At 42.6% G+C, this 16,956-nt stretch overlaps 1 protein-coding gene across 1 annotated transcript in view; it reads left to right on the forward strand.

The window, feature by feature from the left end:
• The window catches only part of ENAH (ENAH actin regulator), a 106,002-nt gene that overhangs the window by 69,195 nt on the left and 19,851 nt on the right, over positions 1 to 16,956 (forward strand). Inside the window, 3 exon segments of the mRNA XM_070401340.1 lie at positions 6,192 to 6,276; positions 14,607 to 14,884; positions 16,713 to 16,823. Of these exon segments, the coding sequence (XP_070257441.1) occupies positions 6,192 to 6,276; positions 14,607 to 14,884; positions 16,713 to 16,823 (474 nt within the window).

The following is a 16,956-nucleotide window of genomic DNA, read 5'->3' on the forward strand; positions in this document are numbered from 1 at the left end:
AGAGAACACTTTACTTGCTGTAGGCTGTTTAAAAATGGCTTTGGTCTTTTTCCACTAGTAGACAGACATGAGTATTTCTTGTGTTAAGTTGAAGCATTTCCCCTTAAAAAAAAAAATTTTTTTTCAGCTGCCAATTCTCCTACATGAGCAAGACTAAAAGAGAGGGTAGATATCATGCCATTCCCTCTAATGGCCAGAGATCTGGACTTCCGGTAGCGCAGCTGTATTTACTTTTAAAAACATAATTGTCCTGCATAAATCGATAGCACTCTCTGATTGTATAACTCGGGAAATAATGAAGCTGTAAGTGCCTCATTCCAACTGTGGCTCGCAGGCTTTCTCCCCAAATAAGATTACCCACCACTTTTTTAGAAAGCGGATGTTCGAGAGGTTACGTTGATGAAATGATGGTGCTTCCAGGAGGAGGGTCTAGATAGGAAGTATGCTATGAAAAATATGTTGAACCTTTCCAAGCGCCTTCTAGTGTATGTCAAGTTCTTCAGATGGCCCCGTGGTCCGTTGGAGCTTCTAACACCCAGGTGTCTGTTGCAGCCCAGAGCAAGGTTGCTGCTACCCAGGACAGCGCTAATTTGCGATGTATTTTCTGTGGTAAGCAACGTTACTTACGTTTACCTTCCGTTTTCAAGCTGTGCTACATACTAATCTCGCATTGCCAATCCCTTTCGTTCCCTCAGGGCCATGGTCTGGTTTTGTGGTATTTGGGATAACGCAGCTAGCTCCTGATTGATTATTTTTTTTATGTTGTGATATTCGTTGTGGTTCACGTAGGCGATTTGAGTTTTTGAGTTTGGCGTCCTTGAGCGAGGATTTATTTAGAATTAGGATCTTAAAACTTGCCTCCTGGTTCCCTTCTTTCACTACAAACGAGAGTGGGGTGTTTTTTTTGTTTGTTTGTTTGTTCATTTTCATTTTTAACTATTTTGTTTGAGAGCGATCTTTTAATTTGGAATTTAGGGGGGAAATTAGGTCCATGTTCCTCTGATTTGGGGGATGTGCCCTATGGGGAGGGAGCTTTTGCTGAACTTGGGTTTGTAGGTGTGCGCGTCACCAGGCAGATGGAAGCTCTTCCTTGCTTTCGTAGGTTGATTTCTGACCCAACGGCCTCCTTTTGTTCAGTAGTGTAGGTATTTGTGGCTCAGGCGTGAATTTAGGCTTTATGGAGTGTTTTCTCTCACTCTCCTATTCACAAGTGTGTACATATATGTATTGTTTGTATAGACAAACCAGATATGTCACTTAGTCACCCCAAATTCCAGTTAATCAGATATACGCATAGCCTTATCCTTACACAGGCTGTATCTACACACACACACACCTGATTTCTTTTTATCTTCATTTGATTCTAAAACTTTCTGTTTTGAAAAACCAAGTTCAGAAGGTAACTTTCAAATCAGAGCTTTTTTTTTTTTTTTTTTAAACTCATGTATACTTTTTTTTTTTTTTGACTCCCATATACCTGGCCAGATTTTTAAATGAGAGATAAAATTATAAAATGATACACTGCTAGAATTTTATATAAACAGTTTCACTGTGTACATAATGTACTTGATGCATGTCACTCAAAGCTTTTGCTGTGATTCTTCAGTATTCCTGGCATTGTTTCTTTTACCTATGAAGAGAATTATTTTAAAATTTACGTATTTGCTGGTGTAGGCAGAGAAACGTGTGTTATACATTTCCACGAATGAAAATTCTAGTGTGTTTCTTGTTATATTTAGTGACTGCTCCAGGTGACACAGCTACCGAGTGAGCCTCTTGTTTGGCTCTTTATAAATCCCCCCACTTCTCCCCAGAATCCCACAGTTATTGCAGATTAAGCGTTTCATCAGTAACTTTTAATTCTGAATTTTCTGCCTCCTCTTGGGGTTTCTTCCAGGCCCTCTTTTGAACTAGCCATGGATGATGATTCGTATTTGTGTTCTTAGGACTCTAGTCTTTTTTGAAAACCTACTTGATGTTCTATATGTGCTACTGAATATCTTGAGTTCCACCTGCAGAACAATTACACAGTTTACCCAATTGCAGAGAAAGGATTGATCGAGCCTTAATAGACGTGAATTCTTTAAGTTGTAAAATTATGTGTTAAAAGGCAGATTTCCCCCATTAGCATCTTGAATTGTACGAACAATATAATTACCACATGGCTAAGCTTAAACTTGATTGTATTGTGTATAATAACACCTATTTGTCTTCTGGTCCTATGTTTTTAAGTAATCTGTGGCTAAGTGTGAAATTATATTTGTGAAAATTAAAATGTTGTCGTAATGAAATGTGTTTTAGCCATTCATTCCTGGCTCAGAGAGAAATTCTACTCTGACTTCCATCAATCATAGAATACCATTTCGGCGACATGGACACATTTCCTTTATTAGAAATTATAATTCACACACTTTGCTATATGAATTCTAGCCAGGAAAAAATGAAGATCAACCATTGGTTTTGACGGTGGTAATAAGAGAGAGAAAACTAACCCTCAAATAGCTATTCTTTTATGATAATATAGTAGGGACAAGCAATGACCTGTTTCTTTTTTTTTTTTTTTCCAAAAGAGAACTGTTAAGCCGCACATGATGCTTATAAAATATTGTCATTTGCCCACTGGTTAGGGAAGGACCTTATCTGCAGTCTGTGGGGACACAGGCACTCCTGTAGGAATATTGTGAAGTAAGCGATAGTTATGTTCCAGAAAATACAGTGCCAGCAGACAAGCCTTGCCTGATCTGGACCTAGTCGCTGCTTCCTGTTGAGTGTTGGTGCCTTTGGTAGAACTTAGGAATTGTCTAAACCAGCAGAAGGCTTGACAAGAAGGCGAAATGTAATCGTGCACCTGAAGTTGGTAATTTACCTGGAACTCTTATTTAATGCTGATGATATATTGATATCCTTTTTACATGCACATGACTTTCACTGTGCTTGCGATTGTGACTTGACAATATTGATGAAGAAGAAGCAAACACAACCCCCGGTTCAATATAGAACCCTCCCCCTCCCCCGCCCCCCAGTTAAAGACTGTCTATGGAAAGACACAGATCCCATCACCACAAAGAGCCACGTAGGGAGAATTTTCACTTGTTCTTGGATCGAACTCCACCTAAAAAGGATCTTCCATGAAGTTTTCCCCTTGCTCCTCAGCTGCACGAATAAACTGTAGTAAAATGTTCTTATCATGAGTGATATCAGCCAGAAGAGGAACTTCTTTTGAAACGAATTTGCTGCATAAACTTTTAACTCAAAGCAGAGTCCAAGTCTGTGAATTGCTAAAAAAACAAAAAAAACAAAAAACTTTTTGTCCTTCAGAGTCTTTTGTGAGTTATGTCAGCTTTTGTTAGTTTGTTAGTTTATTTATTTATTTACTCACTTGGGGATTTTTTTTTTTTTAAGAGGAGATGTCAGAGGCCCACCTGTCTGGCATGTTATTGTGGCCCTCTTTTTTTAAAAAAAATATATATTTTATTGATTTTTTTTTTTTTTACAGAGAGGAAGGGAGAGGGATAGAGAGCTAGAAACGTTGATGAGAGAGAAACATCAATCAGCTGCCTCCTGTACACCCCGCACTGGGGATGTGCCCGAAACCGAGGTACATGCCCTTGACTGGAATCGAACCTGGGACCCTTCAGTCCACAGGCCGACGCTCTATCCACTGAGCCAAACAGCTTAGGGCCTGAGGATATTTTTCATTGATTTTTAGCGAGAGTAGGAGGGGGTGAGAGACAGAGAGAGAGAAACTTTGATGTGAGAGAGACGCATCAACTGGTTGCTCCCATCTGGGGCCGAGCTTTGAGCCTGCAGAGGAGGCGCGTGCCCTTGATCAGAGTCCAACCTTCGACCCTTCAGTCCATGGGCCGACGCTCTAACCACTGAGCAACCAGCCAGGGCTGTTGATTTTTTGTTGTTTTTTTTAAAAAACCTGTTTAATGAAACCAATGGAATTGAGTTGAAGGTTTCACGTATCTTCTTGAATTTATATATTTGAGTTAAAATTTACATGGATAGATTTTAATATATTATTAGTGTTATCGTTGCGACATACGCCTGCCCTAGATGTAGTAATCATTGCATTCTTCTTTGAGATGGAAGCCAAGGAAGTGTAACCTTCTGATGTCCAGCTGTTTAATTATTCGAGCAGCCTGAGGTTTTCACTTAAATACACAAACAGTATTTTATAAAACTAGTTAAACCACAGTAGCTTTGTGCGTTGCCCATGTAGCATTTTTGGATAAATATAACTTCAGATCTATAAAATTCTTCCCCCAAATTACTTATATTTTCTCAAAGTTGCCCTCCCACCTTCTTCTGCCCCAAAAAAGACGAGAAGTCTTTGCCCTGTAAAGTGTTAAACATTAGCGTATGGCTTACTATGGCAGGATTTTTACGTTATTATGTTAATTTTCCTAAAGAAGGAAAGAATTCCAAGCTGTTCGCCAGCCAAGTTCTATATTCTCATTTATGCAAACAGTTAAGTGTCTATTTTAACTTAAAATGCTTTTTTAAATTTTGTTGTTGTTGTTACTGATGACATGGGATTAATATATTTTTATATTTCCTTCATGTGGTTAATCAAAATAGCAGAGTCTTAGGAAACCTAATGAAATATATCACTATAAGTTGCCATCTAGTTTGTCTTTAGAGGACAAATTAAATGATGAACGTAAAAAATATGTGTAAAGAGATGAGGAAAAAATTAGTAGGTAAGTTCAGATCGAATTATTGTATTTTTTTTTTTTTTTACACGGGATAAAACAGTTCTGTATGACATTTGAATGAGCCTTATTCTTCTGGTGATGACGTTCACTCCACTAGTATAAAATACTTTGTGCTGTGACTTCGTAGATGATAAGGATTTACTTTAGAAGCGTTTGTTAACTGTTGTTTTTTTTTTTTATACTAGTGGTTTACGAAACACTTTTAAAATATCTGCTAAGAGGCACTTGCTGGCACACTGGAATTCATAGACATGTATAGCATGTCATTACTCATATATTTCTCTCCAAGAGGGGAAGATGGCTATTTCTTTATTCCCTTGTTTAATGGATTATATTTCAAAACTGGTCTTTTGTAACCGTCGGTCTGTTAGGTCCAGCATTTACTTCATTTTATGACACATTTAGTTTTTCTATCCAGAGACATTAAAATGTCCCATAATTTAGTGGCATTCTTCACCAGATGCTAAAAATAGGTCTGCCTTATACACGACAGGATGGATGGTCATTAAGGTTTCTCATGGCGGAACCATGCAAATTTGAGTGCAGGGTCTGTCTTTTTTTTTTTTTTTTAATACCCCAGATGAAAAGTAACATTACCTCTGTTATCTTAAAAATTCAGACAAATAGGTTAATTATATATTAAGCTTAGCCAATGTTTTGTTTTTATTTTATTTATTTATTTATTTTACCAGTGCTCAATGCCAGGCCATTAACATGAGAAGGGAAGCTTTAATTGAGCAAATTGGACAAATGTACTAGCACAGTGGTTCTCAACCTTCTGGCCCTTTCAATACAGTTCCTCCTGTGGTGACCAACCATCAAATTATTTTCGTTGCTACTTCATGACTGTCATGTTGCTACCGTTATGAATCGTCATGTAAATATCTGATAGGCAGGATGGTCTGAGGCGACCCCTGTGAAAGGGTCGTTCGACCGCCAAAGGGGTCGCGGACCCACAGGTTGAGAACCGCTGCACTAGCATCTACCAATCTAATAAGAAGGTTCTCATGCTCTCTCTCTCTCCTGTTTTTCATTTCCAGTGTTCTATTTAGGTGAGTTTTGAATTCCGATTTTTTTTATCATTTTTTTTTTTTTAAGTTCTCCACTTCATGAGCCAGTCCTCCCGGGAGAATGTCTCATTGTCTTAGAAATGTCCAGCTTAGGTGCCTCCCCAGCTGCTCGTTGAATACTTGTTTGCCTCCAGCTCTTCATATATAAATGTTCATTTCCCCTTCATTGTGGACGTTTCCCATTTGTTTCAAGTAAGCCTTTGGATATGATGCCAGTACGACGGTTGCAGTCTCTCATTTGCTGTTGTCACGGAAAGCTTACGTTTTATTTTGCTAAGCAAAAAGAAGACACATTTGTAGCTGTGTGATGGTTTTTATGTTATTCTCATGGTCTTCTCTCTAGCCAGCTAACTATCCAGATCATGTTTACCTATAATGTTCTCCCTCCCTTTTTTAGGGCCAACATTGCCTAGACAAAATTCACAACTTCCTGCCCAAGTTCAGAATGGCCCATCACAAGAAGAATTGGAAATTCAGCGGAGGTAAAGTTATCAGTTCTTGTTTATACTTTTTCATTCTGCTGTGGGAGGTCAAACTCCAAACATCCTCATATTGAAAACAGATGATATCTCATTAGTCACTGGAAAGTCAAAAATGTTATTGTTACACCATTAAGTGCTGTAATCACCAATAATCAACGAGAAGATCCCTGCTATCCTGCACAACAGATGTTAAGAGAATGATAATTTCCTATCTGCTTAATTGTAAAAATCGTATTCGTGTAGGTTTAAATCTTTTAAACAGCATGGACATGTCTTTGTACCTCCGAGAGTCTTATTTTTAAAGGAGTCATAAATTAATCTGTGATCCTTGAGGCTTTCACGGGACTAACTTAACTAGAAAGTTGAACTAGTGCTGGCCATGTGTAGAAGGCATTGAACTTGAGAGGCTACCATTGGGTGTAGCAGTGGAAGACAGTACCGTTCTGTTGATGACGAGACGGCTGGTGGAGTGAGGTCAATAACACTATCTTCATTATTTCTTTTTTTTATATATATATTTTATTGATTTTTTACAGAGAGGAAGGGAGAGAGATAGAGAGTCAGAACATCGATGAGAGAGAAACACCGATCAGCTGCCTCCTGCACACCCCCTACTGGGGATGTGCCCACAACCCAGGTACATGCCCTTGACCGGAATCGAACCTGGGACCTTTCAGTCCGCAGGCCGATGCTCTATCCACTGAGCCAAACCAGTTTCGGCATATCTTCATTATTTCAATGCAGTTTATAAAGATGCTAGGAATCATGAGCAGAACCTCGGAACGGTAAGCTGCTTTGTAACCAAATAGTTTTCTAGAATTCAGGTATGGTCGGTAACTAAAATTGAGCTAGTCAAGCCATATCTCATTTTAAACAAATGAAAACGGAGTTGGATGAGGCCGGTCACTGGGGGGTCAGTCACCCTGTTCTGGGGAGTTGAGAATCGTTGTGTGGATGGGTTTTTCCAACTGGAAAGCATTTGCTCCAGGACAAGCGAGCATTTCTTCTCATGACCTTCGATTTGGCTCTTAGATGTGAAACATTCCTCGTATTCTCTGTGTTGTCTTCATACATGTTTCCCTGACAAACCAAGGAATCTCTTGCCATGTTACGTGTCCGCTGCGTTGGTGTAAACCTACTTATCTCTGAGGAAGGCTCTCTAGGCTCTCCCAGAATGATTTTTTTTTTGCCAAAGCCTAATTATTCAGGTAAATTACTCCTGAAATAGCCTCCAAATTTGGTGAAAATCTTATCTAACTCTTTGGAGTGATGCTGCAATGAACAGATTTTATAAATAGAATTAAGTTTCTATAGAAATAGGAAAGCTCAAAAGATATAATCATTTCAGTTCCGTATTGAGAGTTTTAAAGATTTTTTTTTTTGAAAAAATATTTTTTTTTTATTTCAGAGAGGAAGGGAGAGGGAGAGTTAGAAACATGAATGATGAGAGAGAATCATGAATTGGCTGCCTCCTGCACGACTGTTACTGGGGATCGAGCCTGCAACCAGGGCATGTGTCCTTGATCAGAATCAAACCCAAGTCCCTTCAGTCTGCAGGCTGATGCTCTATCCACTGAGCCAAACCGGCTAGGGCCCATATTGAGAGTTTTAAACATGCCTGAATAATTCCAAGAGTTAGAAACAGCCGAAACCGGTTTGGCTCAGTGGATAGAGCGCCGGCCTGCGGACTGAAGGGTCCCGGGTTCGATTCCGGTCAAGGGCATGTGCCTGGGTTGCGGGCACATCCCCAGTGGGGTGTGTGCAGGAGGCAGCTGATCGATGTCTCTCTCTCTAACTCTCTCTCTCCCTTCCTCTCTGTAAAAAAATCAATAAAATATATTTTAAAAAAAGAGTTAGAAACACACAGATACATAACCACACACACACACACACACACACACACACACACCAGGAAAGTAATGAATAAAAAATGATTATAGTCTTATTGGGACTTAACCATGTGTAGAACTAGGAAGAGCCGGGAGAAAACCCAAAACATCAAATCCATAATTTCGGTGAATACGCAGTGGGCAAGCAAGTAATCCGAGACCGTGGCTGCGGGCCAGGGCACTGAGGGATAGAAACAGACACCGTCCAGGCGACGGCTGCTCTGCGGGTCACAGGTGGGTGATCCCGGGCACAGAGGGCTGCCAGGAACCTGCGGCGTGCGAGTGTAACTGGCAGTGAGCATCGGTGGATTTTTAGTTGTTATGCAAACTCCGTGCCTCTTCGATGTCTTTTCTCCAGACCCAGGGCCAGCCCTAGCAGTGCTCATCTGGACTTGGGGTTTTTCTGTCTGTGTGTAAGTGGATCCCTGAGGGTTTGAACATGGGAGCTGTGGTTTATGTTGCCTGCTTGTTGCGTTGAAGACTGTAGCGTGGTCATTTTTGAAGGGTGAAATCCCCATTTCTGAAAAAATGGTATGAGGTGGTTTTTTTTTTTTAAGTTATTTCCTGTCCACAGCCATGCACAGACGCTTCCTCCTTTTAGGTAACCCTTCGGAACCAATTTCTTTCCCTCTCCATATTAATTTCTTCTCGATGCCTTCACTCTCCACCCATTTCCTTTTTAATCTCAACGAAATTTGCTTCGTGTCTCCCACAAACCTACTGCACATGCTGCCTCACTTCCAGGTTAAATTTCCTACCTTCCTTTCAATAATACGACGGTGTCTCTTCTCTTTTGCTAATTCTTCTCCCTTTCTATTTTTTTCTGAGCCTCTTTTTTTTTTTTTAACTTGTACAAGATTGTTATTTTATTTAATTTTTTTACCTCTTTTTTTATAGGTAGATATGAGGCATTGCACTCGGCTCTCCCTTTTCTTTCTGTACACAGTATACCCTTTGAAAAATTAATGATTTGGGTGGATGTTGTAGTCTTCTCGTAACTCCTTGAGGCTGATGGCTTCCAGAGCTGTAGCTAGCTCCCACTGTGGTCCAGTGCGCGTGAGGTCCAGACCCAGGCTTCCAGCTAAATGCGGTCAATAGTCGTGGATCCTTTTGAGAATTTGGTGAAAGCCAGTAGACTACTGCCCTCTTCTGTCCGGACCCCAACCCTTCCCGTGTGTGTGTGTGTGTGTGTGTGTGTGTGTCTGTGTCTGTGTGTGTCTGTGTCTGTGTCTGTGTGCGCGTGTGTCTGTGTCTGTCTGTGTGTGTGTCTGTGTGTCTGTGTGTGTGTGTCTGTGTCTGTGTGTGTGTGTGTGTGTGCATTTACATGCAAACCTGCATACGGTTTCAGACGGTCACAGACCCCCTGACTTCCAACAGCGAGAATTCCTACATTTGGGTGTCCTACTGACACCTCCGTTTAACCCTTATGATTTCGTCCTTTTTTTTTTTTTTTTAAATACTTTATTGATTTTTTACAGAGAGGAAGGGAGAGGGATAGAGAGTTAGAAACATTGATGAGCGAGAAACATCGATCAGCTGCCTCCTGCACATCTCCTACTGGGGATGTGCCCGCAACCCAGGTACATGCCCTTGACCGGAATCAAACCTGGGACCCTTCAGTCCGCAGGCCGACGCTCTATCCACTGAGCCAAACCGGTCAGGGCATGATTTCATTCTTCATGCAGATTTCTCCTCTTTCATGTTTCAGCTTAGAAAGTCTGTTAGTATCCTCATTCACAGTCTCTCTCTATAGCTTATTATTTTTTCCCCTGAATAGCCATTGGGATTCTCATTACTCATAGCTGTCTCCAGTATTTATTCTCTTCTGTACTGGTATAGTTTCTAGGTGATTTTTCTGTCTTGCACCAAGATTCCTTTCTGTTAGTCCTACTTTACTACTGGGAGGTTAATTTTAAAAAAATTTTTTTTTTTTTTTCACACAGCAAAGAAAATCTCGCCCAGTCCAGGAGGGTCTAAAACAGGGACGGGTACTCTGCTACGGGGCTGGGCTCCTTCCCTCATGTTAATCCCCAGGATGAATGAGTCCCTTTGAAGCATTTTTACTTTTCGTGATTTCCTAATAACATGAAGTACATATGCTTATGTTTTTCTATTTCTTTATTGATCAGCTTATAGGCCAGTGATGGCGAACCTTTGGAGCTCGGCGTGTCAGCATTTTGAAAAACCCTAACTGAACTCTGGTGCCGTGTCACATAGAGAAATTTTTTGAATACTTGCAACCACAGTAAAACAAAGACTTCTTTTTTTGATATTTATTTTATATGTTTAAATGCCATTTAGCAAAGAAAAATCAACCAAAAAAAAAAAAAAATGAGTTCGCGTGTCATAGGTTCGCCATCACTGTTATAGATAGTAGCTGTTAACTCTCCACGGTGAAAAAATGAAGATGTCTTCCCTTCCCTTGCCAGTGGTTAGTTCCGCTGTTGGTTTCTTTTTCAAATCGAATCTGCCTTAGTCTCTCGAACTCTCCACTTTTTAAGAGGAATACAGTTGTTTTGCACACTTTCCTCCCCCTTTTCTGCCGTCCTACCACCTGGATTTGGCAGATGAATCGCTTCTCTATTTTCAGTGTGTTGTACATTGGCATTTGCAGTCTTTCTAGAAAGGTCATTATACTGAAAATTTTTTTTAATTAAAAATTCTAAATGACAGTTTATACTCAGTATTATTTTTTATTCATTTCCGTTGTATAGCATAGTGATTATCCAAACATACACTGTACACAGTGTTCTTCCTCATACTTCCATTTCCCACGGGGCTCCATACGTCGCTGTTACAGTATTAATGACTATATTTCCCGTGCGGTACTTTACAAACTGGCATCAGCCTTTGCCTTTCTCTTTGTAGATGACCTCACCCCTTGCCCTTGAATTCTTTTAAACCTCCGTATGAACCATCGGTGGTCTGTTTTCATAAAGATATGTGACTGGATATGATTTTTAGTGTTTTGGGTTTTTATCCCATTTTATTTAGCTCAGTACTTAGTAAACCTTTTCCAAGACTTATCCAAAACTCTTAGTTTTTTTTTTTTTTTTTTTAGGAATTTTTTTTTTTTATTGCTTAAAGTCTTACAAAGAGTATTACGTATGTCTCCTTTTCCCCCCCGCCCTTGACAATCCCCCGGCCTTCCCTACCCCACAGTGTCTTATGTCCATTTCTTGAATTTTTAAAAAATTTATTTCTTTAACCATTTCGTTCTCTCTGATTTCTCTGGTCTTTTTTGGGGGCAGGATGGGGGTCTTGTACTGGTCAGATGCTGGACCTCCTGTGTTTTTCCCAATGATACTTTTCTCTTTTGTGCCTTTTTTTTTGTGCCTGTATTCTTGGTGATATTTTTAACTATATATTTTAGAGCAGTACCATCCAATAGAAATATAATCTGAGCCACATATGTAATTGAAAGTTTTCCAATAGTCATATTAGCCACAGTCAAAAGAAATAGGTGAAGTTAATTTTAACAACATATTTTATTTGACCCAGCCTATACAAAATATTGTCATTTCAGCCTGAAATAAGTATACAGATTGTTAAGATCTTTCACATTCTGTTTTTCATAGCGAGTCTTCAAAATTTAATACGTTTTTACACTTACAGTACGTTTCTGTTGAGGCTAGCCCTGTTACAAGTGCTCAAGAGCCAGTCTTCGCCACGCATGGCTCCCGAATTGGACAGCACCGTAGCACATCTATTGAAAATTTAATTTTAATCTCTAACAGCCTTTTTGGGGGTAATTATCCCTTTTTCATCATAGCTTATTCTGGATTCGTAATTGTATGACGCGTCTCTCTTGTTTGTCTGCTTTTGCCTGAATTATCTCCTTATGGGGCTGTATTATTTATCGTTTTACTGAAATATCTGGTAATCTTCAGTGGTTCATTTATTTAAAAAAAAAAAGTTAGTTTGAATGCTGTGACTACTTGCTTTGGGTTTCCTCGTCTGTCGGTAGCATTCTTCCCTGAGAGGGAGGCCTGGAAGTGGGCAGAGGGGCCCGGAGGCCTGGAGGCTTCTGATAGGGGTGTTTCTGGGGGGGGCGGGAAGGAAAAATAAAACAAGCAAACAGAACATAGGTCACCTGATGTGGTTGACCGTGCTGAGAGCATTTACAGTTCAGATGGAGGGTTTGGGGTGACATCGGGATAGAGATATAGTAAAAGAAGCAGATGTAAAAAAAAAAATGAGTAATTTTTAACACCAGAGTAAGAAAGCGTTGTTCTACAGGCCTGTGTGGTCAGCCGGGAGTCATGTAAGTGGATCTTGCGGATGTATTCAAAGTGGTGTTAGGATTCGATGGGGAGAGTGAGGAAGGAGCGGTGGGGGGGGGGAGGGGGGGTTCATGGCTGTAGGAATTACACCATTTGTGCAGGAGAAAGTCAGTACGTAACACCTAAGTCTGAAAAACGAAGAAATATTAGTTGTTAAACAAGTTACTGTACTTAGAAGCACGAGATGAATACCAAAGTGTTGAAAGCAATTGCTTCTGGGAGCAAAATCCAAAGTGAAGGTGGGGAGCAGGATTCCTGTTTTATAGTATGATTTGGCTTTATAAGCTGTGTGTGCATTTTATAACTTTAATTTTTTTTTTCTGAATAAGCGTGACACTGAGTTGACAAAGTGAATGTTTACTATGGATGGTAAATCTTACTAGTCTAATAAATACCTTTATAATCGTAACACTACCATCAAGTAGTTTAGTTTCTATTCCTATGCGTATGATTTCGAACAGGGGTGGGCAACCTTTTTGTGAGTGCGTGCCAAAACCAGCGAAATCTCTGACTCAGAATTCTTCTGCGTGCCAACCCTGATTTTTTGAGAACATGTTACGCCTACTTGATATCTCTTAAGGTGTACGTATGTGAAGAACCTTGAAGAAGTAATAAAATCCATTCGAGCAACAAAAACACAGTATATGATGATGAAAAATACATTTATTTTTTAATGTATACATGTCCACTGATGGTCCGACAGAAAATTTGATGACTCCGTTTGATATTATCAGTGGGACTTTTGCTGCCGCATCACTGATGACAGAGATTTTCCATCAGGTTTCTATTTCGTGACCTTCAGAGATATGCACGAGCTACTCCTTTCATCCGTCAGGCTACTCCTATGACGAGACTTAACAAAATTCATCACTGAGAACAAAGATTCACCATTGTAAATGGAAGATTATAAGAGAGGGTTTCGCGTGCCAGCAAAAGTCACTGGCGTGCCAGGGGTTGCCCACCCCTGATTTTGAATATCCGTTTTTGATTCCTACTCATTAATATTTGGCGTCCTCGGCTGAGTGTGATGAAAAGTCGTATTCTGAGAAACGTGAGTCAGTCCTATGTCTGTCTCCACGTAGAACTTCATTGAGTTCATGCCTATAAATAGCTCCCCAGTCACCCCGACTACCTGAACGTTATAAAAGGGGGAGCAGTAACTCACACACATGCAGGGAGTCGGAGCCATGAAAGTGTACAGGTCCCAGTTCAGCCTCCAGAGGCAGGATGGACCGAAAGTTGACCGCCTGCTCTTGTGAGTATGGTCCCTTGTCCCTGGAAGGATGAATGCCAAAATGCTAATTATAGTGCCCTCTGGATCTGAGACTTTAGATAACTTAAACTTTTTTTCTTCTTACTCAACTATGGGGCTTCCCCCTTCTTTTTTTTTTTTTTTTCACTGAGGAAACTTTCATCGAGCTATCCTTAAGACCGGCCATTGCATTTTCTGAAATTTTGTTTTACTTGTGCAGTGAAGATTTTGTGTCATGCTTTAGGGAAGGAAATTAAAATCCAGAAATTTTTTTTTCTCTTTGAGGGATTAAAATAACTCCTTGGTGATGAAAGTGGGTGCGTTATTTGGAAAATCCATTGATCTCCAACACTTTGTTCATGACAAGTACAGAACAAAGTGAGATATTGGTGCGACGTGCTGAAGCGGTCAGCCAGAAGTGACCCTACCAAGAGAAATTGTTTTCATTTATATGAGACTGATAGGTCACCTCTATCCAAAGGGGCCCTTATCAGGTGGGGGGGGGAAATGTTGATTACACGCAATCCATCACTTTATATTTGAATCAGAAATGAGGTGCACACAGGTTCATTGCAAAAGAAACAGGTTTTGTGTGTTTTTTTAAAAATATATTTTGTTGATTTTTTTTTTTTACAGAGAGGAAGGGAGAGGGATAGAGAGTTAGAAACATCGATGAGAGAGAAACATCGATCAGCTGCTTCCTGCACACCCCCTACTGGGGCTGTGCCCGCAACCAAGGTACATGCCCTTGACCGGAATCGAACCCGGGACCTTTCAGTCCGCAGGCCGGCGCTCTATCCGCTGAGCCAAACCGGTCAGGGCAAGAAACAGGTTTTTCATGAGTCGTCGCCGTTGCTGCCTGTTATAAACTTCTTCTTCTTTTTTTTTTTTTTTTTTTCATTTCAGGCAACTTCAAGAGCAGCAGCGGCAGAAGGAGCTGGAGCGGGAGAGGCTGGAGAGAGAAAGGATGGAGAGGGAGCGGCTGGAGAGGGAGAGGTCCGAGAGGGAGAGGCTGGAGAGAGAGCGCCAGGAGCAGGAGCAGCTGGAGAGAGAGAGACAGGACCGCCTGGAGCGGGAGAGGCAGGAGCGCGAGAGACAAGAGCGGGAGCAGGAGCGGGAGCGCCAGGAGCAGCTGGAAAGGGAACAGCTGGAATGGGAGCGCGAGCGGAGAATACCATCCACTGGTAAGACGCGGACACGCCGCTCCGTGCTCTTGGTACCCGAGCTGGGACGATGGGCGATCTTTGGGGCAGTCAGATGTTGGAGTATTTGACACTTGAGATGCCCGGGATGAAGCCGTATGACGGGGAATGAGGAAACACGCAGAGTTGCTACTTGCACATTTTCTTGTTATTCCTCTCTGTTGCTTTTTTGCTTGGAGCCGTAAAGAAAGCTCTTGGGAGTTTGTACTCTGGCTTTCTTCTTCTTCCAACGCCCTCTACGTTGGCTCTAAAGTAGAAGTGTTTTTTATGAACTTTTTTTGATAGTGGGGGTTCCCTCTCGAGGTTGCTTTAAATGGCCTTAGGACGATAGTGCCGTTCGGCAAGATTGGATTCCTGAGGGCTCTGGAAGAGGAATTTAAAAGCGGTAGGCGAAAAACGGTCCTCTCTCAAATGGGCTAGTTATTTCAGAATATTTTTTTTTTTAATGCTGTGGAAATGACTAAAGGATGGCATTCATTGTAAGACCCACCGGTGAGGATAGGACTGAAAGGTCGAGGCCTGGTTCCATTCATGAAAACGAACATTTATTGTGGGATTTAATAAATCGCTTTTATTCCGCATGGCCCCTAGGGGAAGTCTCGGGGTGGGTTGGATAAAATATGGGTTTGTTGTTTGAGTTCATTATCTGCCTTCACCTGCCCAAATTATTTTCCGGGGCGATAGCCGATGGAACAAAACTTTCCCACAAATCAGCATTGATCAGGGGGGTTCCCAGCCCTTTACAATAAACATTGGCCAGTTTGGCTGTTTGGTGTTTAAAAAGAAACAAAACCAAAAAAACACAGTTGAACTTATTGATCTGTTTGTGGTCCTTCATCGTATAATCTTAATGTGCTTTTGGGGGACCAAGGAAGGAAAATGAAGAAGGCAGGTGCTGTGTTTTCCCTTGTAAAGGGTGGGCTAGCCCGTTCATCGGTCTACTCATTCGATGGAAAGGACACGTGATTCAACCTCTTCTGGGTGTCAGGATGCGCCCACGAGCGCAAGCATTATGGGGCGGGAGTCGCACGCGGCCCCCCGATGCTCTGTACTAACTGTAGTCGACTTTGATACGCTGTGTCTGAGTGCTGGTGTTGTGGCTTTACTACCTCCCTTTTTCTCTCTCCTTTTTTTATCCTGTCTTTCGCCGCTGCTTTCCACCTCTGTCCAGCGCCACCTCCCGCCGGGGCCAGTGGCCAGCCTCCTCCGGCACCGCCTCCATCCCACGCCACAGGCATCTCAGCTCCAGTGCCAGAGGCCACTCCTGATTACGCTGGAGTGACCGCCCTGCCACCTGCCCCCACCCCCCCGACCCCCCCTCTGCGGCACCCCGCCACCCGTTTCGCCACCTCCCTGGGGTCCGCCTTCCACCCGGTCCTCCCCCATCATGCCACCGCGCCTCGGCCCCCCAGCAAAAACTCTCGGCCTTCTTCCCCCGTGAACGCCGCCCCCCCTTCTCAGCCTCCCGCTGCGAAGCCCGGTGCCTGGTCCGCTTCCCACTTCTCGCCCCTGCCCCCATCCCCTCCGATCATGATCAGCAGCCCCCCCGGCAAAGCGACGGGGCCCCGGCCTGTCCTCCCTGCTGCTTGCGTGTCCTCTCCTCTGCCCCCGAGGCCTCCCTCGCCGGCAGCACCCAGCAGGCTGCTGGACGCGGTCCCCTGCCCCGTGTCTCCACCGCCTACCTCAGGGCCAGCGCCGCCCCCCCTCGCACCCCTGTCACACTGTGGCCCGCCAGCTTCGCCGCCTCCAGGCACCCCTGTTGCCTCAACTCCCTCCTCCAAGCCTAGTGTTCTCCCTTCTCCCTCTGCAGCTGCCCCTGCCTCTGTGGAGACTCCTCTAAACTCTGTGCTGGGAGACTCCTCTGCTTCTGAGCCAGGCTTGCAGGCAGCCCCTCAGCCGGCCGAGACGCCAGCCCCACCGGGTAAGGCCCCCCGCGATCGCTGCCAACAGCTGGCACCCGCCCAGCAGAGCGGGGAGGGCGGTGTGGACCCTATAGGCCAGAGCACCATCTCCTTCCTAACGAAGGAAACGTGATAGGGGCTTTGTTTTCTGCT

The sequence above is a fragment of the Myotis yumanensis genome, unplaced genomic scaffold, assembly GCF_028538775.1.
Source record: "Myotis yumanensis isolate MYYU_CA2020_CCGP unplaced genomic scaffold, mMyoYum1.0.hap1 SCAF_22, whole genome shotgun sequence".
NCBI classification, from domain to species: domain Eukaryota; kingdom Metazoa; phylum Chordata; class Mammalia; order Chiroptera; family Vespertilionidae; genus Myotis; species Myotis yumanensis.